Genomic DNA, 22740 nt, shown 5'->3' with positions numbered 1-22740 from the left:
CATTTTCAGTGGTGTGCTCCAGCTGTCTTTGAATGGGCTACAGTCAGTTCTCTGCTGGTCTCAAACTGTAAATTTATGCACTCTGTGTTATTTTCATTTTTAGGACCAGATCTTTATGGAAAATGTAGGTGCAGTGAAGCAGCTCTGCAAACTAACCAACAACCTTGAAGAAAGAATAGAAGAGTTAGAACTATGGAACAGAAAGCTGGCCAGGCTAAAGCGGCTGAGCAGTTGGAAGTCCTCAGCCAGTGAGGCGAGCTCCATCAGGTACATGCGGGATGGCCATAGGGATTCAGAGAGAGAAGAGTGGGTGTTTCCATAACCAGATCAATCCGAATGGTCTTTTCCATCCCGTAGCAACTGTTACTTTCTGATAGTTAGGTCCCTATTCCTCTTTCAGAATGTTTTGAAACACAATTGCCTTGTGTGATAATTTTATTATTTTTTCTGTTGCTACTTTAAAATGAAACAAAACATGCCACATCTGTTTAAGAGCGGTTCACAGGAAGTGCTACATTTTAGCAAAAGGATGGCTTCTCCTTTAATGAGGAGAGATGGCCGTTTCTAAATTTAGAAAACCGCGTTTGGTCTCGGGGGATGGGGGGATTTTATTTATTTATTTTTCTTACTTAAGGAGGTAAATGCACATTTCCTGGGGTATAATTTTGAGAAAAAGAGAAATGTAACTTTTAATGCATTCATTTATGCTTACTAAGGCTGTTTTCCACGAAAGGAACTCTCAATTGCCTTCACTTTTCCTTTTCTAAATTACTGCTGCATCACAAAAAAATCATACTGCTGTGCTAGCGACGGCCTGGGCTTTTGTCTATAACTCCTGGAGAGGCATTTGAACAGTAATTAATTCTCTCTCTCTCTTTTCAAAGCAAATTTAGCAGAGCTGTTAATGCATCTTCTCCAAGAAGGCCCATTCCCCCCAAAACCAGCAAGGTAAATGGACTTAAGTTATAATAAACAGAGGTGATATTTTCTGTACAGGAAAAGTCTTTAGAGAAATTCATCAATAATTTTTTTGTTCATTTATTTGTGGATAGATTGCCTAGTTTGCATCCTTATGCACTTCAGATATTTAAATACTATCCCTCTAATAGACATTAACTGTTTTTTTCAAGGAGAAGTCTAGAGAAATGAGTACAAAGCATGTTTATTTCAGAAACACTGTAATTGAACACAAATGGGTTCATCTCCCATTGAGTGTGGAGCCAAAAAGCACAACCAAGGCAAAAGTGGGTGAAGGAAGCTTTATTCCTGGCACAAGCGATGGAGAACACTGGGGCTGGCTCCCGGGCAGTGTCTCCTGAGCACAGCTTGGGCTTCTTTTTGTGGGGAGCGTTCATGAATAATCACGATAGAAGCCCTTGTCATGGCACATAAGGAGGGGGGATGCAGCGCAAGCACAATCGTTAATCCTGTGTCTTCATACATCGCATGTATAGAAAATGGCAGGTAAGTCTTGCCCTGGGCAGAGAGTTTACTGTTACAGTGAGATTATGATGACGACAGTCCACTTTAGTTCATTCTGGGGCAGTTTGAGGCAGCTAGGATGGGATTCAGTTAGCTTGCTTGGGGGAACCTTCTTAGTTGGGCTCTTCCTGAAACTGTCCCTCTGCAAAACACTCAACAGATAATGTTAGTTTTTCTGCCAGACCTTTGGTACCCCTTTCTTTACCTGGTTCCCCTGGTTACAACATTATCCTGCCAGTTTTTGTATGTATTGTCCCCATCAGGTGAACTTCGTCAGCCTTGCAGGCACGTGGCCCTGGGCTGCGAGGTCTGTGTGGATGCCTAGACTCCACTTCATTCCTTATCTTTGACTTCAGAAGACCCCAAAGGGACTGCAGTTAATCCTCAAAGCCCTCTTTTCCCTTTGATATTTAGTACTATACGTGAACATGGAGAATAGATATCCACTTGCTTGCAAAGGTTAAAATGTGATGGCTTTATTAACGAATAGAGAACTTCACCAATAGGATCACATTTACAGTAAAAGTGAAGGTTAGTCATTTATTAACTTAAGGACACCCTCTCCATTGCAGAGAAGTGTCAGTGAGGGAGCAACTGCAGGACCCCCTTCCTAGGTGCGCTTCGCGGATGGCTGTGGGACCCAGCCTGCCCCCTCTGATCCGCCAGTGTTCTAGGGTGGCCCTGCCCAGAGTAAGACATTCATGACCTTCATCTACATCCCATTAAGGGCTGACCTGATGTTTGGGCCATTGCCCTAGTTTATTTTCTACTCCTTGTGTCATACTGCACTGAGCTAATCTAAAAGGGTGCAGAAAGAGTTTAATATTCTACTAGAAACTACTAAAACGTTATGCTGCTGACAAGCTTCTTGGTGCACCATCGAGCATAAATACGTGGATAAACACCTGTGTAGGAGTGTTTGTGGTCAAGTCACTTCACTGCCTCGGGAAGTGGAGATAACAACAGTGTCAGCCTTACACAGACTGTCGATGAGATTCAGTGAGCTGGAGCCCTGAGCCCAGTGCCAGCACAGAGCCGGTTGCTCAGTAAACACACAACCTTAAAAATAGTGTGCAGGGAAGCTGCCCGTACAAGAACCAGTTTGCTGTGGGATGGAAGGAATGGTGTCCACGTCCCTGGTGGCCTGATAGGTGTGATCTGGTCAGGGACACCTCTGTACTACCACTGTGCAGCCAGAGAATCTCTTTTCTGTGCAGTTTTCTCTGAATATTAACTAAAAGGTGCCGTCCCTGAGCGCAGGCCCTGTGTCTGCGGCCTCACTCTGCGCCCCGGGGGCTCGCTTGGTCCTACTCAAGGAGTGTTTGCCAGATGAATGCGTGACTGGAGAGCCCAGTCTGAAGGGATGCCCTGAACGCTCACATTGCGTGATTCAATGTCTTGTGTGGGTGGGGTGGGGGGTTGGGATGTGGACACAGAGTCAGGGACTCATGTAGGCATTAAAGAGCGCCCTTTCAACTCAGGGACCTCTTGCGGCCACTGTCCCAGGCAGACAAAGGGGAGTCAGAGGTGGCCCCTTCTCCTAAGGGTAGCCAGGGAAGGTCAGAAGGGAACAGGAAGAACAGTGGTGGCTGGATGCGATCGGTGGTGCGGAGGCTCCGGGCGCTGCCGGGGTGACGCGGGCACCCGGCCTTCGTGGGGCAGTGAGCTTCAGCCAGATAGGAACAGGCTCTGGGAGAGGTTTCAGATGAAGGACACAGCGATGCCCGGAGCTGGACGGCTGCACTGAGCGTTAGGTGGGAGTTGGTTGGGGAGGAGATGAGGCTGGAAATACAGGGCAGGCTCAGCTTCTGGACCACCAGGGCAGGGAGTTCGTTGGGTAAGCTGTGAGACCTTCTGAATAACACTTGCTAAGTTGTATAGTGCTTCCTTTGTTTACAGACGGTAAAAGGGAGGACACGAAGCATTGTGGTTGAGAGCACAGATTCTGGGGCCGAATGTCTCTTGGTTGGTCTGCCTCTGTGGCTTGCTAGCTGTGTGATCTGGGGGAGGAACTTAGCCTTCCTGGCCCTCCTTTCTCCCGTCTCTGAAATGGAGACAGCAGCACCCGCATCATGGGATGGCTGAGGTCATTGTGAAGGTTAAACATGTTAGTTGCATAAGCTCTCAGGAGCATTTACGGCACCTCGTGTGTGCGTGTGTCTACCGTGTCAGTATGTTTAAGCTCACTATTCACTGGTTCTCAGACGTGGCACATGTCAGTCTTCCAGGCATGTCACTGGGTGTGTGGAGCAGGAGGGGGAGAGGGAAGGGTCGAACATGGATCCTGTCCATTCTCCCACCTCTTACGGATTCCCTGCCCCCACACCACCCCAAATGAAAACCTTTTGAGTCAGAATTTTTCAGGGAATTTAGGTTTTTAACAAGCTCCATGGTAATTCTCAAGCAGACCATTACCCTGCTAGGTGGACCCACTTAGTAACTCTGAAAGGCAGGCAGGTGTTAGTCATCATTCCTGCTTTATTGATGAGGAAAATGAGGATCAATGACGTTTAGATGACTTGTTCAGGACTCGACTCCAAGTCTGACTCCGGGTCTTGGGCCATTTCCCTGTACCAGCTCAGAGGGTTTTGAGGAAAACCATGGAGATTACAGTAATCCGGCAGAGGAGGAGTAGCTTGCATGGGGAAGTGCTTATCCTGAGGCCAATACTATTTAATTCTGAGTCCCTCCTCCATGCTCACTGTTAGCATGTCCTCGGGGCAGTCCCTATGAGGCGCAGGAATGGTGCAAATCTGCTAGTTCCGGGTGTTCTCAGTGACCCCCAGCTGCACTCAGGGTAGACTCAGTTACCATAGCTCTAAGGGTTTGGGTACTCATTATAAAGGTTAATCCCCCATCTTCCCCCCACACACACACACATATTACATTGAAGAACATTTTCTTTATTCAGATAGCCAGCCCAAGAAATTCACACAAAGACCAATTTTAAGCTGTTTCTTAGCCACTGCTGTCCTCCAATTTGTTTCCGACTAGTAAGCATGATTCTACCCTGCACCCCAGGAGGAAGCAACAGAACACTACCTATCACATTGGCAGGAAAATTCGTGTCTAAGGCGCGCCCTGTCTGAGTGGGCAAAGATCTCGTCTCTCCAGCAGATTCCCCGCTGGCTGCACAGCTGTCTGTCCTGTCGTTCTTGGCCCATTCCTCATATGCAAGTTTTTATACCAATATGTATCCGTCCTAAAGGCTTGTCTCATTGTTTCCTAGAGACTGTAATTGACTGATTATTACGTTCCCTACACTGTTGTACGTGGTGCTTAAGAAATATTTGTTGAATGGATAAAAGAATAAATAAGACACAAGCCAGAACTGTCCTTAAAAATAGGTGGCAGAATTGGATACCAATGTATATGATTTAAGAAGTACTTAACAGTATTGCCTGCCACAAGAATCTTTTCCATGGTTTGTCCTGATGCCTGAAATTCTTCCATTGGGGTTTATTCCATCATGTCTTGAAGACCTTTTGATTTTCAAAAGTATGCTATTAAAGGAGATGGACGTCTGGGTTCTGACGGGATCTTGTCTGGTAGGTCCTCTTCTCTCATGAAACTTCAAGAATGAGCGCTGACTGGATGGCGCAGACGCCTGTCCCTCGGGAGGTCGGGGAAGACAGATTGCTGTAGCCTCGAGGTCAAGGAAAGGGAGGGGCTTGAGACGTTCTGGAGAGACAGAGAGGAGGAGGGAGAGGTGGTTAAGGAGCCTCCTCCGTCCCAGGGGGGCAGCAGAGCTCAGCCTCCAGCATCCTTCTCACAGGTGGTCACGGATTCATCACTGCTCATCACTGAATCTTTTTGTAGGTTTATTTTTCAGGAAAAAAACAGTCGTGTCCTAACTGGGTTTTCCAGACCTTGGTTATAAGTCTCATTGCTGTGATGGCATTTTGGTAAGAAAACCTCATTGTTATGCTGTGTCAAGCTCTTTTTTCTTCCCGTCTTCCTTTCTCACACATCAAGGGGTGCTGACCTTCTATTTACTCCGAAGACCAGGAGCCCTTTAAAGGGGGTGTTGACCTTTGATTCAGCTTGGCGATGAGGGAGCCCTTAATAAACTCACCCTTTGAAGAAAAGCAGCACAGGCTTCCTGCACTGAGGTGTGAGATGAAGGATGATCTTTTTTCAATCATCTGATGTTTTTAACAGCTGCCTGTGCCTTTCACGTGTGTGTGTGTATTTTTTTGACTCTCTGGAGTAACTTTCTCAAATTCTTTGTTCTCCCTCCTGTCTACTTGGAGGAAAAGAGTAAGCATTCAGGTACAATCCACTCTCCCCTGGACACTCCTATTTATTCGGATTCTTCTGGATTCTTCAGTGAGTACTTCACACCAACGGGACTAGGAGATTACCCCAAGATGGACAATATGATGAAATTGCAGCCAAATTTGCTAACAGCTAAAGAAAACAAACACAGGAAGGACAAAGTATTTGCTGTGCGAGCATCGGGTGCCTTTTGACCACTGTGCCCCTCTGCAGGGAGGGGGCCGTCCCTCACTGGGATGGGGAGTCCTCCTCAGGCCTCTGGTCTTTGGGCTCGGCCAGCTGTCCTGACGGCCCCTCAGCCTTTGAGCCCTGGTCATCTTGCCTCTGTCCTCCTGGCTTGTTTTTAGTCTGCTATCCACACGGTGAAAGGGGTATATCTGTCCCTTGGAAAATGCTCCGTTAGTGTGGGAAAGGACTAGATTTGGGCCCTGTCTCGGGGACACAGTCGTTCTCAGAGGCAAAGAAAGGGATGGGGCCAAGGTGCTTCAGTGCCTGGATCTCAAGCAGCTTCCCAGCTGTAGAGGACAGTGGGTCTCTCTGCACCCTTCTCTCCCCATTGCATCTTAACTTCTCACTTGCTACTGCCCACTGTGGGGAGCACCCCACGTGTGTGACCCCACAACACAGGACTCCCTCTGGAAGCCGTTGCAGTTTCTCAGTCCCCTCCGTGAGCTTGTCTTCTGCTGGGATTCCCGAGTCAGGAGAGCATGAGAGTCTACCTTTCATAGACATACTTAGAATCCTCTGGAGAGATTCCCGTGAAAACCCAACGGGAAGGTTATAGGAAGTGTAATTCCAACAGAAAAAGACTGCTTTTTAAATGTGCTTATCAGATCTTATGAATTCCAACATTGTCGACCACTAAGACTACAAATGGGAGAAATTAAGCGTATTACCTTGTTTCTGGCCTTTGTACCCTAGAAGGGTCAAAACCAGAGTTTGTCCCCAAAGAAAAGAGCAGATGTCCGTTTCATTCTGCGATCCAAACGTTCTCTGGGCTGTGTGTTGAAGCAGATGCCAGAGACAACTCAGAGAGTATTTAAGGGCCTGCGATAGGGAGGCAGAGAGTGGGGGCTTTGGGGGCTGGACCACAGCAAGCAGTTGCCAGGCAACAGCACGAGTGCTGTCTGCAGGCATCTCTGGGGCTCACACCACTTCCCCAGGCTGGGCTGTGCCTGCTGAGCGGTGACCAGCGGCGGCTCTAGGAATTCTTTCTTCAGCAGTGGAACTCAAACGTGTGCATATTTTTTTCTGTATATTTAATGATACTAAATTCACCACCTTCGATGGGGAAGAAGATAACAGGAGCTGAGTCCAGGGGACCAGGTGTGACATCAACTGGCAGAAGTCCAGTGAGGTCACCCCGTGTCAGGCCCCACAGATAGCAGGGTTGCAAAGTCACCAGCAGACTTTCTTGTTCAGCCGGTGGGAGAGTTCTGAAGACACCTCCAGGAGAGGAGAGTGCTGAGCGACTGGATGAGTGAGCGATGTTGGGAACAGCTTCCCGAAGCTCAGAGCCTGGAAGGAAAGCTTCTATTTGGACAGATTCGCTCTGATAATCGGCGGGAAGATAGACTTACTATTTTGAAGTCATGTAGTGTGGGAATGGATACTTTATTGCATTTCTCTTCCTTCCTCGGTCCAGTTTGGTGCATTGTGCTCTGAAAAGACTGGCAGCCACGGGGGTGAGCACCACAGCCGACTAACCTGGGGCTCCTGTCATCTCCCAGTGCCCGTGCGGACGCCCTCCGCCGGTGGGAGTGAACTTTGCTCCCGCTACTCCCTCCAGGGAGCAGAGGGCTGCCTCCAGCGATTGTACTCTTCCTCTTGTCATCTTCCACCAGTGACAGACTCCTGCTTCTGAGACAGCTCGCCAGGGCCGGGGGCTGCCCTCTGAGAAAATCCATCAGCACAGGGCGCCCAGGAGCCTCTGAGCTGCAGGAGACAGGGCTTTTTCTCACCGGGGTGGAGAGGCCTGGCTGTGTGGGCTTCCGTGTGCTGCTGTCAGCCAGGCCCCCCCATCTGTGTGACCTGGGAGAGCACGTTGCTGGCCAGTGGCCGTGTGAGATATGTCTGGAGTCAACTGTGCCACCTAATGCTGTCTTCTTATTTTTCAACAGTGCGTTGACAATAGTCACCCTTTACATACTCAGCTTGAAAGCTCAAGAGCAACGTGTCCCGAATGTCCCTCCGAGGTGAGAGTTCTGGTCTTGTTTCCTTTGGGGAGAGGGATTTTTGCAGGCTGCCTGCATGAATCCTTTCACTGTCCTCCTCCAGCAACGTCACGAGCTCCCAGGAGCCAGCCCTGCCGCCCACCGCCTCCCCCGCAGGTGAGTTCTTCACATTCCTCGCTGTCAGCCAGCCCGCGTCCCGGGAATCCTCAACAGGAGAAGCGACCCGTCAGGTGAACCTTGTGGCCCCTGTCTTCTGCCCAATGCCCTGCAGCCTGGAACACATCCCTGGCCGCCACACAGTCCTCCTTTCTCGGGCCAGAAGTCACTTTCTGTGAGATCCTGCCGTGTCAGGAGACTCAGTGCTGCCCCATCGGGGGGAGGAGAGCCGCCCTCGCCAGTCCTGTCCAAGGGCAGTCCGAGGAGAAGGAGCTGCATCGGGGGCCGTGGGCAGGTAAGGGACGTTCAGAGGGAAACACCCAGCTCTTTGGGGCTGAGGTTTCCCCTGTCGATATTTACTTGGAGAGCCTGTTAAAAGTTCCAGATAATGGTTCCACTCTTCTACTTGGGGCGGCAAGACCTTTACAAACACATGCACACAAACATGCAATCACCTATGATATTGAGTTCCCTGCCCAGTGATTTTGGTTCATTCAAGTCAGAGGGTCTCATTTGTCTGTTGCCAACAAAGACTGTGATAGTAGGACAAGCAACGTGGTGACGTGTAGATGGGAGGGTCTCTGGTCCGCTTAGAACTTAAAAAAGGATGTGGTGTCTGGGCCCTCTGCCCAAACCACGTAGGGCGAGACGTAGAGGCTCTTTCAGCTGAGGAGTTCAGGGTCAGCTGTCAGTCAGGTTGGCATTCCACCTTCAGAATATCTTCTTTGTCTTCCTCCTAGGGACGTGGACACACGTGCACACACACACACACACAACACACATATGCTTGTTAAGTAACAGAATTTTCCTGTTAAAAAATTATGGAAACTTGATCAAAGGCAATCTCCGTCTGTGTACACACACATTAATGAGTGTCTAAAATAACAATAATGATGATGCTAATAATAGCAATACGTACAATTAGTATGGCTTATCTGTTGGGATGCTGCGGTGAAAATTTATTCCTGCCTGTCTATGTCAAATGTGGACCAAAAGGGGGCTCCTCCCAGCGTGTCACTCAGGACTCGGCTCACGGACTCCACGTCCATGTGTACTTCCACGATCTCTGCAGCGGTGGTAAGACTGTGCGCTGACTCCTACAGCTTCCATGGGGTGGAACACAGGCCACTTCTGCTTACACTTCAGTGGCCAAAGCAGGTGACATCAGTCGTGTCTAATTTACAAACAGTGCAGTGCAGACCTAACCTGGGCCTGGAAGAAGATGAAGCAGAATCTTTCCGAGCAGCCCTGATGACCGACACATAGAACGTGGTCAGGGGTTGATGTTTGGGGGCAGCAAGGTAATTTCTGTTTCCTTTTGATATTATTCCGTATCATAACCTTGAATAAATCAGTTTTACAAATCACCATCATCATCACAATGCAATGAGGCATTACTGTTCACAAAAGCACTGTCATAAAGTTTCCACGTGAATAAGTCATTTAATCCTCACGAGCTTAATAGACAAGCACTGCTGTTTTACTCATCTTTCCAGTGAGGCAGGTGAGGCATGGAGAGCTCTTCCCACACCTGTAGGAGGCAATGCTTGTGTTGTTTTCTCATGAAAGCAATTTTTGACTGAACTTGAGAACAGATGCATCACTATAGGGTGAGGCTAACAGTTCAATGTGAAGGAAGGAATTAGTTTCAGTTGTCGTATTCTCATGGTTTCAAATACGGGAAAAGCCAACACTGTCACCAAAATCCTCAAAGCCTTACGTCCCTTGTGAAAGCACATGGAACCTTGTGGCTGGTCAATCCTCTTCTTACCTTGGGAGCCCACACTGGGGACACACTGTCCTTGTCTGAGAGCAGTCCTCAGAAGAGACCGTCTCACCTGAGAGCCATCATGGACCAGGCCAGTCTTCACTTTCGAATAGTGTCTTGACCCTGGGGCGGATTCCCTCCTGCAGGGACCAGCTCTTCACATCTGGGGAGCACTGGGAGGAGTGGCCCTTAGGAAACTGGACGCAGGCCTGTTGCTCTCCTCTCTGGGACAGCGCGTCTGCTCTTACGTGGCTATGACTGTGCAAGGCATGGAAGAAAGACAGCAGATCTGCTCCACGGTGCCTGGCTGTGTCCTCCTGGACACGACTCTCAGCTTCTCAGGCTACAATGACGTTTAAGTTCTGCCTCACCAGGCTCCCTGAGACCCTGGGACAGTGGTTCCCTATTCCCTCTTTTAACTGGAGAAAAGTAGAAAGGATTTAAATGTTCTGTTTGCTTTCACCTACAGGAAACCTGGAAACTTTGGGGGGATTTAAAGTCATAGAATGTCAGAGAGCAGCTACACCAGTGGCACCCTGACATTTTGACCCCAAGAATCCATTATTAATCCATTATACTTTTACAATTATTTGACTGAGAGAATATGTGGAGGGAGAATGTAACTGTAAACTCAGTTCAGCTTCTAACTGAATTATTTTTATTGATCCAACAGTAACATTTGAAACATAGTACAGATCTGTGGGAGAGGTGTTTTTTTCCAAGTGCACAGGCCACACCACAGACCTCTGTATGCAATCACCTGGAATTCCAAAGTCCCCAGGTCAGGAGAACTTCTGATTTACACCAACTTACCCATTTTACAGCTCATGAAACAGAGGCCCAGGACCTTCCTTAAGGTTCTGCAGTGAGTTCCTAGCAAAGCTGGACTTGGAATCTGGGTCCCATCTCCCCGTCCTGGGTTCCTTCCCCTCCACCATTTTGCCTCCATTTATTTGGGCACGTGCGTGTGTGCACCTGGAACCAAGTCTCTGATAGAAGAGGCAGAAAGTGTCCAGTCCATGGTTCTAGAAGCCCCTTCAGCACCCCTCCCTCGAGTTTGCCTACAGCCATTGAGATGTCCCCAGTGTGGGATGTTTCTGGGGGGTCCGAGGAAGGCACTTCTCTTCTGTGGCTGCTCCATCCTCCCCTCTGTCCAGGGTACCGTGTAACACCAGGGTTCCTAAATCCAAGAGAGGAGAAAGCCAGGCAAATAGTCTTTTCAAGCAGATGTTTCTGAGACATTGAAGACCCATTAAAAATGAAGAAATACAAATAAAAGAGAAACTCAAGGATTAAAAAGAAAACAGACTTGGACACACTCTCAGTGGGATGCAGAGTCAAATCTAAGAGTTCACCAAGCCCCGGAACACATTTATGAGCCTTTTTCCTGAAGGTAAGGCTACAAGTGAAATAAATGAAAAAAAAAACAGCATTTTTGTGACATGCTGGGCTCAGGCCATCTTTCTCCTTGGGGCCTAAGTTGGTTGTGTGACTTGTCTTTCAGAAAGGTCGCCCCGTTCCCTGCACTTAATAGAAGGTTTAGGTAAGACCAACCAGGAAGTGGAAAGTGGATATTTTGGAATAATCTGCTTCTACTGTGAGGATGTGATGGATTAGATTTTAATCTGTGGAACCAATAAGGATTTAAATGGACAGCAGCGTTAGATATTAGAAAGTAAAGAGCCTGTCAGGGGGAAACATCTCTGCAATTCTACAGATTTCTGGAGATTTGGTAAAGATTTAAAAAATCTCACAAAGCAAAAAGGCACCTGGAATTCGTGCTTATTTTGTTTGGAGCCCAGAACTCTGAGAAGAGCAAATGACCAAAAGAAAGTGGTTCCCCAAGTTAAAGGACTCAGTCATCGATGGGTTGGGCTCGTTGACTTTTTCTTGGCATGAGTCCGGTTCAGTCAGGGGAGGAAGAGGCGTCCAAGAGGCCATGTTGGAACTCAGCCATCAGCACAGTTTACACGTCGCACTGCCATCTCCAGATTCTACCACAGCAGCGTGCACTCAGGTTGGACGCCATCTTAAATCTCTCCTCACCAGAAGGTTCTAATTTAGTTTATTGGGAGACGACATTTGCCAACTATGAAATATAGCTCCAGCTTTACAAGGAAGCGCTGGGAATGTACATGAAATTTCTATGAATATTGCTGGGAGGATTTGTGAGATGAGCACCACCCCGTACGACTACAGGGGCATTTACGGTTTTCCAATAGTCAGCCTTTCAGAACTGAATAGTTGCTTCAGGGAAGTGACAAATTGGAGGTGTTTTATAGGAGATTTAAAATTTGTTATTTCCAATCCTTCTTTCAAAAAAGCCATTTTTGACATTCTAATGTGCAAGATTCTCTCCTCCCAACTTCACCTTTTTACTTAAATAAACACTGTTATCCCATCAGATACTAAATCCTATCACAGCGTTCGGTGTCCCGGGAGCCTGAAAAAACACTCCTGTGGAAGTGAGGCGACGCTGCAGTCCTATTGCCAGAATTTATAAGGAGCCTTTCCCTGCAAATTCAGCAGGAAAGCAGAACAAAGGTTCGGGAAGAAAACAGACAGGAGGCAAGTCCTGCCTTCCCCTTCTCTTTGTGCCTTGTGAGTGCCCAGCCTTCTGTGGAAGCCATCACAAGCAACACGCATAGCAGGAGACGTGTGCTTGAAGTTATTGTTGGAGCAGCTGGAATCCAAGAAACCTGGAGGCCTTGGAGACAGCACTTATATTTACATGTAAAGGGAAATAAATGTTCAATTTTCTGGAAAATCCTCATAGATCAAGATCCACTTCTTCTCAGTGGAAAGCGTCGTGTTGGGAGGATACTCAGGGAACTTGGCCCGTTCAGGTTCGGTCTCATTCCCGTTTGCTGACAGTGGGAAGGAGCCGGCTTCCCACATCCATTCCCAGCCTCCCCCCCCCCCCCCCGCCCCGGGAGTTCCCCTCTGAGTGTGCAAGAGGACACGCTTTTCTAGAGGGCATGGGGTCCTCCTCTTCCTTTTTCCTGCCTCTCTCCCTCCCATCCTTCCTAAGTCCTTACCGCGCACCCGCCGTGAGCCCAGCATCGCGGCATCTCAGGGAACAGCAGTGGACAGGCGCAGTGTTCCAGGAGCGCACCGTCAGGTGTGCAGACAGTGGATGAGCCCTCTCCTGGCGAGAGGAGCACTAGTCAGGACAGACGGACATAGGAGCGAGTACCCGTCACCTGCGCTGTGGCTTTCTCTTCCCTGCTGAAATTCCACACAGGAAGTCGCTTTAGATCTTGCCTCTTTCTTCATCCCATGAAAGCAGCTCCATTGTGTTAACTTATGTCTTTTGTTCATGTCTTTGTGTTGTGTCCAAAACTATGTTGAAAAATATAAATATTGTATTCAATGCAAATGAAGGAAGGCAATAAAGAATACGTAAGTTGAAAAAAACCTGCAAATTGAAAGAAAGATGACTGCAAAAACTTTAAAATTCTTTTGTTAAGTTTGTGTAGCGACCCACTAAATGATTGTCCACTTTAAAAACCAACATTTTCTTTCATAGACTGAACATCTTATCATTTGGATGGTTACCTTTTCAAAGTTGTTTTTCAAATGCCCTTTTGGCTATGAAGGGGGCACAGCTGCACCCCGCCTTCCTTCCTGCAAGCGAGCTCTGGCCCCTCCCGTGACCTTGGTTTAAGCTGGGCTTTTCCTTCACATTATGCTGCAGTTGCAGAGGAGTCGAAAAATTTTAACAGAGGTTCCCTCTTCTGGAGTTGTTGAGAAAGGGCAAAAGTAGGTGAAAAGTGAAGTAGTAATAGAGAGCGAGCATGCCTTCGATGTCGTGACAGATGTCCCTGAAGGTGGTTGAACTAAGTGCTGTGGCACCCGACGGGGATCTGGGGGCTGCAGGGACTCATCTGGGATGCGTCTCAGTCACTTGGCCGCCACAGCAAACCACCACAGGCGGGGGCTTAAGCCACAGGAATTTATTTCCCCAGTTCTGGAGGCTGGAAGTCCAAAATCGAGGCGTGGGCAGGTCTGGTTTCCTCTGGGCCACACTCCTCGGCTCACAGCTGGCCGCCTTCTCACTGCATCCTCTGTGCGCACATGTCCCTGGAGCCTCTGTCTGTCCTGACCTCCTCTTCGTAGAAGGACAGCCATTGCGTGGGATCAGAGCCCACCTGCCGGCCTCGTGTTGACTTCGTCACCTTCCTGTTGACACAGTCCCAGTCTGAGGGGTAGGGCTCAACCTAAGAACTCGGGGGACACCATTCAGCCCCAGACAGATGGCGTCTTGGAGAAGGGTGAGAATGTACCAGTTGTGTGCGAAGTGGGATCGGGATGCGATGGGCTGAAAGGTGGCAGAGAGAAGCAGGGGATGTTCAACTGACAGAGGGTTTCTTCTCATCCTGACCAAGTCTCCAAGACTGACGGGCTTTTTCCCTCTGCAGAAGACGGAAGCACGTCATTCCTGGCGGGAGATGCGCCGGCCAGCCCCGACTGGGGGAGTGATTGTAAGTGTACCTTTAAGTGACTCTGCTCTTTGGCTGTGCGGGTTCAGGCAAATGAAACCAGCTGTGAGGCGTTACTGGAGTGAGGAATGGGGAAAGGGACAAGGCTGCAGCACCGCCAACACCCACGGGCTTGTGTCTTGATAATGGATGCGGCCTCACCACTCAGGAGGCGTTAGAAATGGTCGCTCAGGATCAAGCTGTGGTTGATGTCCATGGAGTTTAATAATTTAGTTGAACTTCCTGCCCTCTTCTTCTGTTGTGACTACATTTTAAGTTTGTTTTCTGTTTTGTGATTTTTTTAAAGCTCTATTGGCCAGATTGCATTTCACATTGCACTCTCCATTTTCAATAAATTTCAATTTAGTAGGACTGCCATGGTCCAGAAATTCTTTTGGGTGTTATGGGGCTGCCTACTGGCGCCTGGATTTTTATTAGTTTTCTTAAAGTTTACTATAACAACGGCAAAAATAGCCTCTCCCCTTCCTTCTCCTCCTCCTTTTTCCATTTGAGTGCAAATGGAATCCATTTATCTAGGAAATGCCTATTTCACATTCTGCAATTTGGGGGCTGTGCTGGAGCGCAGTACGCTCTTCCTCAGCAGAAGAGTTTACTTTCTTTTCTCTCTTTCCCCTCAATTCAGGGATAGACACAACCATCAGCTCTATTCAGATTATGGAAATCCAGCACGTAATAGATCGCCGCTACTGCCATCGAGGCCGGCAGTGCAGGTGGGTGAGCCGCCCCGCTGTACTCCTGTTGTTTCTGGAATTGACTCAGGGCTCTGGGTTTTTGAGCCTGGAATGAAAGCTGAAGCTACTGGTAGAGTCAATGTGTGCTTACGTTGCCCCTTAAGTGAAAACACATTTGTCACGTGTGGACGAGGGAATCATAAAGCGGTTGGTATTAGCAAATGTCGATAAACCGCGGCTCCAGCAGTTCCAGTCTCCTATGTTGATGGCACGTCCAAAGCAGAAAGCTTAGGGACAGCTCTGTGGCTGGCTGTCTGAGGGCGCGTCCCACAGGCACAGAGCTGCTAGTTCATTTTATGACAAGAAAGGATTGTTACTGATGGCTCCAAGTTATGAGGGAGCTGACATTTGTATATTTTAATAACAAGGGATATCATTATTTTAATTGCTAAAAAAATATAGCTTCTCTTAGCTTTTTCAGTTAGAAGGGAAAAAAGCCCGGTATTGCAGAAGTTGCCAGCAAGATCCATCTCTCACGTGTGCCGTGCCACCTGTCCTGAGGTGACGATGCGTCTAGAAGCAGGGCATGCAGATGGCTCCCGCAAGCACAAAGCGCAAGTTGTAGGCATTGAGAACAGGCGGGAGTTTTCTTTCTTTTGTGAATATTTGCTGGGTGCCTGCCCGGTAAAAGGCAAGACCCTGTATTTGGAACTGATGTCACAAATCCTGTGGATTCTCAGCCTTTTTTCTTTTTCAACCTGATATAATTAGGCTTTGAGTTGATGGTCCTGACTTTTAAAAATGAACCGTACGGTGCTTTATGGTGTGTTTATGACCTCTACGTGCACTGTCTCCCTGAGTTCTCACAAAAGCAACATGAGATTGGCATTACTTATCCCCATTTTGTCATTAAGGAACTCAAGGTTCAGGAAGCTTGAGAACGTCAGAGACAGACGTTCATGAATGTGGTGGGGTGACATAGCGAAGAAGACGCAGGTGGTTCAGGTTCAGATTCTGGAGCCGCCACGGGGTGTGTCCTCTCCTGCGTGTCCGTTTCTGCCTGTGAGGGGGAGACACTGCTGACCGGGATGCTGTGAAGCCTGCAGGTGCGGGAGCCACGTAGTCTCAAATGAGTTCCACTCGTCTCAGCTTCTTCCAGTGGAACAAAGTCCTTCTGTTCCCACTTCAGATCCGTTCCTCTATTCTTGCTTCCTCATTTCTAACAGCTTAGCTTAGTATTCAGTAAAAGAATCTAAAATGACTGGCTCTTTTTCCCATTTATCTGGTTTTCAGTTGTGTCTCCATGTAATTCAAGGGATGGCCAAGTCAGGAGGACTTGTATTAGCTACAATGTGCCTTTTGCTGGAGTTTTCCTTACAATGTGAATCAGGGCCTCTACCCCTCCCCCCAGTATCTCTCTTGAAAGGGGGGCTCTCTGTGGGAGCGTTTGTCCGTTACTGAGTGGTAATTAGGCCTATAACGATGTGAGTTGATTCGAGTTCTGAAAGTGCACGATATTTCCTGTTAATGTTGCCTAAAAGGGAGTGCTTTACGGTAGAAAGGCTGGCATTCGTTGTTTCCGGTCCTCCTTTCCTGGGGGATTGTTGGTTCCAGGCCTTCGCAGCGTCTGTCTCTGAAGTCTGTCCCTCCTCCAGGGTAACTGATGTCATTTCCTGTGTGTTTGGTTTGATGCGTTTGGTCTGCGGTTTGACTGTCCATCATTTTGGCTGCGTGTTCTAACAAACTGTAAATCTGTGTGGTATATTTCATATATTAAGACCTGAAAGAGAGCACTCAGAAATCTGACAGATATGTCTCTGAAAAACATAAAACTATCCCATGTTAAACTTGATTTTCTGTGTTTATTATTTATTATATAATATTTCACAGTTTACACAGTATGTAAAGAGTAGCAAATAGCCTTTTGAAGCCTTTCCTGCAAATTTTGATTTGTGGTTTTGTGTTTTTCCATAATTAGGTCTGGATCTTACAATTACAGTATTCCTGTTAATAAGTACACACCCACCAATGTCAAATTTTCTCTGGAAATCAAGTAAGTGCATAGCTGTAAAAACAATTCAGTTTCCATCATGATTTGGATTCCAGTCTGAATTTATTTTACAATTTCATCAGAAAGTTAGGAGCAGAAAGCTGTCAGTCCATGTTAACTAACGATTTTGGGTTGAGAGGTGGGCTAGCTTGAGGGTGGGTTTTCGGAACGAGGGCTGGGGGCATCCAGGCTCCCTGAGGGGCATGGAAAGGCTCTGGGCTGGACACTCGCTCCTGCGAAGTGGCGGTGAGCACAGGTTTGATGCTCAGATGCTGCAGACTGCCCCTGGCTGTGTCCCTTTGAATTGGGGCGGGAACCAGAGTGACGGCATGGTCCTGGGTGGGGGCTGCACATTTTTGTGAGCTCCCATTAGCAGTGTGAATGCAGACACTGACCCCTTTCCCCAGGGGAGTTAGAAAAAGCAGTGGGAGCTTGGAGTTGGGCCGGTCGGGGCTCAGATCTTGTCTCTGTCACTTACTAATTCTGTAATCTTGGAGAAACCACTTCCCTCTGAGCTACTGTTTCTTCATCTGTAAAGTGAGTTTGACATTATACCATGATGAGTAGAGCTGCTGTGGGAATCGCTGCTAATAACAGTGAAATGAATAACCGCCATTTGCTGAGCACAGATGGTACGCCGGACACTCTACACCCTAACATTGGGTCATACAATCCTCACAACTTGGTACTTTTTTCGAGTATATATTTTTCAGATGGGATCATTTGGGGCTAGAGAGGTCAAAAAGCCTGTGCCACATCCACAGCTAGTAAGATGTGGAGCTGGCCTCCCAGCTCAGCCCGTCCTGTAAACCATCACTTTCCCACCTCCTCAACGAGGTGAGATACGTAAGAACATTGCCTCTGCTTGGCACACAGTAGGCACTCAATAAATGGTAGCTTTTATTATGACTATCCTTCCTCCACGACCACAGAACTCCCGTTTAATCTATTCTTATCAGATATTTTAAATAATTACCGTACTTTAAGACTTTTGACACACTTCACTCAAAAGTTATGCGATGAAGTCCTCACCATGAAAAGAGGTGGTTATGTTTCGTCTCTCGATTTGGGGCTCTCCTTCCTCCCTCCCCCACATTTCCTCTCCCCCCGCCCCGCTCACCTCTGTCCTCCCCTTGCTCCCTCTGCTTCCCCTGCTCCTCCCTTGTTTCCGGCTCTGTCTCTTCCTCTCTGTCACTCAGGCCTCACACTCCTTCTCTCACCGACTTTGCTTCCACAGTCAGCTCATGACACTCAGCGCAGCTGCTTGCCTTGGAAAGGTTCATTTCAAGCTGCTAATATTTCATGACTCGGAACCCGCATTTCCAGGCAGAGCAAAAGCTGAATGTGCTCTTCTCTGGCACAGCCCGAGTAACCTGGAGGGAGTTTCCTCCTTCACCCCGAGCTTCCGTGGAGGGAAGTAAGCTTCAATGGAATATCCCTGAAGTGGCAGCTCATCTTCAGCCGCTAAGTCGGGCTTTCTAGTTTAAGGACCAGTTTTCTAATATGGGTGATTTTAAAATAACACATATACTCCACTAAGATTGTAGGTTGTCCCACTTCCACAGAAAGATCCAAAGGCAGACGGACCTCTTCCTCTTGATGGTTAGCAGGCCAACCTCCTGAGAAGAACTGTTCTTTCTGGCAGGGCTCCGCTCTGACAGCTTCAAGGCTGGTACTTCCTAACGGGCTCACCCCACACCCTTGCCTGTGTTTGTTTCTCTTGCTGCTTCAAACCATAGCTACCTGGACCAGGTGTTTGCAGAATCTAAAATCCCGGCAACTTCAGATGGATGCAAATTCAGCTACCAGTGGAAAGAGAAGGGATGTATGCAAAAATTATTTTCAAATCCATGGAGATAAGAAGTTGTGTTGTTGAGGTGATTTGAGACATGAGAGTAGGTTTTGGAGACGGTCACATGCTGTCTGAGTAGTTGTTTTAGTCAGTTCAGGCTGCCATGACAAAAATGCCATAGACTGGGAGCCCTAAACCACAAACATTTATTTCTCATAGCGCGGGAGGTGGGGAAGTCCACTATCGAGGCGCTAGCAGATTTGGTGCCTGGTGAGGCTCTGCTGCCTGGTTCGTCGACGGCGTCTTCTCCCTGTGTCCTCACGTGGCAGGAGGAGGAGAGAACTCTCTGGGGTCCTTTTTATGTAGACGGTGATCCTACCCATGAGGGCTCCGCCCTCAAGACCTGATCCCCCCACAAAGACCCCACCTCCCAACACCAGCACATTGGTGGTTAAGATTTCAACAGATGGATTTAAGGGGACGCAAACATTCAGTCCACAACAGTCGTCATCTGAGGCTGAGTTTCTTTCTGTAATGAGGAGATGTGAGCCAGCATATTGGCTTTGGTGAGCTGTGTGTAATAAGGTGCCTACGTGGAACTTTGAATGGATTTCCGAGTTACATTCCCGTTAGACCCTCTGCTCATCAAGGTGTAGCCTGGTGGGAGCTGATAACTGCTTGTCCGTGTGCCCTTTCTTCCCTGTGTCTCTTGCAGCACAACAGAGCCGTTGATAGTCTTCCAGTGCAAACTGACCGTTGGAAACATATGTTTCCATAGTAAAAACGAAGCCCAAGGGCTGCAAAGCCACGAAGGAGTCATCCAGGAGATGACACAGGTAATGTTTCCCGGCCCCTCGGTGGCACAGCCTCTGTTCCCTGGTAAGAGATGCCTTGACCCAGCACCAGTGCTTCCCCGTGGGGGCTGAGCCTGTCACCGGCTTTGCTCAGTGTCTTCTGTGGGTCCTGCAGAGTGCAGATGGTTCTAGCAGCCCCCATAGAGAGCTGTCGTCACAGATGGCTCTCCGAGGGTAGTCAGGGAACGCTGCCTCCGCCTCCAGCCCTCCAAGTGGAGTGTGGGGTGTGGTGATGACATGCGTCTCTCTCTCCTGCGTTCTGCAGGGCTGTCGGCACATCTGGAGCCTCCCAGTGGCCCCCTTCTTTGATAGCGCGTTCCATTTCCGAGTAGCTGCACCGGTAAGCTTTCTTTTTTTTTTTTAAGTGAGAAAGAAGTGGACCATTAAATAAATAAATAAATCAGTCAGTCACTTTAATAACAGTTGATGCTTCCATTAATCGTCCCCTTTTTCCTCCTCTTCTGGCAGGATCTGGCTGACTGTTCCACGGACCCTTACTTTGCTGGGATCTTCTTCACAGATTACTTCTTCTACTTCTATCGACACTGTGTCTAGCTTATTCAAGTTTGGTTGGGGACTTTTCCAAAGAAAAATACTCAGAAATTCGGTTAACGGAAACTTCCATCCTCTTGCCCCTCCGCGCTTCTCTGTAAACCTGGCTGTGTGTTGCCCAAGGACTTTTTCAGAGTTCGGCCTCCAGCAATTTTGAGACATTAACGAGGAGAATAAAGTGTTTGCTGGAACCTGAGATAACGTGGCGTGTGATCTGTGGCGAGTGTGAAGAAGACAGTCCCTGGAGTAAGACAGCGCTGTGGGGTGTGAAAATACTGATTCTGGTGCTAAGGAAGCTGTGGGGTCAAAACAGGCAGGCCTAACTTTGCTTTGTCGTGATGCTTTCAAATCTTTTGAGAAAACCAAAAAGGCCCATTTTAGGCCCATCGACTTGGACCCGCTAAACACAGATCTGGAGAATGTGTGATACGGTGTGTGTTGGGCAGGGCCGGGGGTGTCCGATGCTGAGCTCACGTTTAGGCAAACCATTGCCGTGTGTGTGTGTGCACGTGTGTGCACTACGTACACTGCAGTGCAGGACGCAGCTCACTAATGAACTGAATTTAAGAGAAATAGTTGCAATTCTGCTTTGTAATGCTTGCTGCACGCTGAACTTTCTGTGCAGCGGGGCGTGTCTCTGGTGACGCTCTGGCTCACCACGGTCTGTTCCGGTAGCCCAGACAGCCGTGGCCCAGATCACCGCATTTGGCCTTCCAGTCGTCGTTGCTTTTTTTTATTTGTTTCTGATTTTTGTACGCGTGAGAGTTCTCTTTCACGGCATTAAGGCCCCTCTCCATTGTTTACAGCTGAATTCGCTTTGGATCCTTCTACTGGCTTATGGGTAAATCTGTATGAATGGCCCGCAGTCCTCTCGCTGGAGTGAGTCAACCACATCTTTTATCTTCCCTATTCTGGTGGTTTGGCATCTTGGGGTCCTGCTGTCCCTGGTGGGACTCCACCTCCCAGGGTTGGCCAACTCCTAGAGAGTTCAAACCGTCTGCCCGGGAGCGCTTTTCAAATACAAACCGACCACTCGAGAGCCCACACCCCACCACCGTCTTTGTGGGGCTGTCCTGCCGCAGCTGCCCTCCTCACCCAGGGCCAGGCGCCAGACATTAGGGATGGCTCCACCTCCCAGAGCCTGCGAGATTCTCCGGACGTGCTAATCCTACGCCTGTTGACCCTGCCTCCCCCGTTCCTTCCTATGGGACCTGCAATGGGGCCTCCGGCCACGGTTCTCCCTCTGCCCCCTCCTCCTGACCCGCCCTGGGGCTCCCCAGCCTGGCCCCTGGAGCCCTGGCATGTCCCCTTCTCTCGGGAACTGTGACAAACCATCTTTTCAATGGCCACCGTTTCCTGATCTGTTGGCCTTCCTACGCCTCAGACTTTCTGTCACTACGCTACAGTTTAGAGCATGGAGATCCGAGACACTCCAGCTCTGCTTCTCGGTCACAGGGCTGCTGGTGGCTGTCCCTTCCCTTCTGTTGGTCTGTGAGTCAATTAGGGTGAGACAATTGGCTTCTTTTTACCTTGGCAGCGATAATCAGCAGAAATAATGCATCCCCACATCCTTATTTTCAAATATTATTAGACATGTATCATGTGAATGGAAATCAACTGTGAGACCCCAACTATTATGAAAAGAAAAGACATGGTCCTCGCTCACAGAGGGCATTTTGAAAGACGGTCTGTGTCACACGACGACAGGGACACATCTTGAGAAATGCACCGTCAGGTGATTTTGTCACTGTGCGAACATCATAGTTACTGACACAAACCTGGATGGTACAGCCCACTACACACCCAGGCTACGTGGTACTAATCTGATGGCACCACCGTCACACATGCCATCTGTGGCTGACTGAAGCATCTTCTGCAGCACGTGACTGTAAACTTTTCGACACAAAGGTAGTTTAAGCCAGTGGGAGCTGAGACTTTGGAGCCAAACATCCTTGCCTTGAGTTCCAATCCTGATCCTCCCTGTGTCTCCTTTGGTAAGTTACTCAAGTTCTCTGAGCCTCAATTTCCTCATTTATACTGGAGCATGGTGAGTATCTGCAACAGAGAGGATTAAATGAGATAAGTATGTAGCCAGATGGGCTCTAAATAGACAGGAGCTATTGTGATAGCTGCACAGAGCAGACTCATTCTAAAGACTGCAGTGGGCTGGTGAAGGGCTGCGTGACTGAACACACACCTCGGGGAGTTTTCATCAGCTGCAAACACCAAACTGCAGATGGAGCACATGCACGCGTGTTCCATAGTTTTTCTGTCTTTGGAAATTGTTTTCGCTCTCGCTAACAGCGCAGCCTTGGTAGAAGTTAAATAGGAAGTTCATTGTTGGGAGGAGCATTTCGGGATTCCTCCAGTTTCTTAGATTCGAATTCCTTCTCGGTTCTCCTGAGTCAGTGCCGCCTGCCCCGCAGGACCCGGGTCTGGAGGCTGAGGTTTGCCTGCTTTT

At 48.5% G+C, this 22740-nt stretch overlaps 1 protein-coding gene across 3 annotated transcripts in view; it reads left to right on the top strand.

Moving 5' to 3' along the window:
- The window catches only part of MYRFL (myelin regulatory factor like), a 109109-nt gene extending 88642 nt beyond the window's left edge, over nucleotides 1-20467 (top strand). For 2 of the 3 annotated variants that reach the window (XM_046678680.1, XM_046677909.1), the window contains exons 14-25: nucleotides 104-267; nucleotides 885-948; nucleotides 5302-5387; nucleotides 7881-7955; nucleotides 8038-8090; nucleotides 8206-8385; nucleotides 14280-14342; nucleotides 14983-15070; nucleotides 17010-17084; nucleotides 19589-19709; nucleotides 19993-20067; nucleotides 20196-20467. In XM_046678680.1, the coding sequence (XP_046534636.1) occupies nucleotides 104-267; nucleotides 885-948; nucleotides 5302-5387; nucleotides 7881-7955; nucleotides 8038-8090; nucleotides 8206-8385; nucleotides 14280-14342; nucleotides 14983-15070; nucleotides 17010-17084; nucleotides 19589-19709; nucleotides 19993-20067; nucleotides 20196-20282 (1131 nt within the window). In that variant the 3' untranslated portion in view covers nucleotides 20283-20467. The remainder of the gene's footprint in view (nucleotides 1-103; nucleotides 268-884; nucleotides 949-5301; nucleotides 5388-7880; nucleotides 7956-8037; nucleotides 8091-8205; nucleotides 8386-14279; nucleotides 14343-14982; nucleotides 15071-17009; nucleotides 17085-19588; nucleotides 19710-19992; nucleotides 20068-20195) is intronic. The other variant, XM_046679532.1, reaches the window with a different exon arrangement.
- The last annotated feature ends 2273 nt before the right edge of the window (nucleotides 20468-22740 follow it).

Source organism: Equus quagga, chromosome 1 (assembly GCF_021613505.1).
Source record: "Equus quagga isolate Etosha38 chromosome 1, UCLA_HA_Equagga_1.0, whole genome shotgun sequence".
Taxonomy (NCBI): domain Eukaryota; kingdom Metazoa; phylum Chordata; class Mammalia; order Perissodactyla; family Equidae; genus Equus; species Equus quagga.
This window is presented reverse-complemented; position numbering and strand designations above follow the sequence as displayed.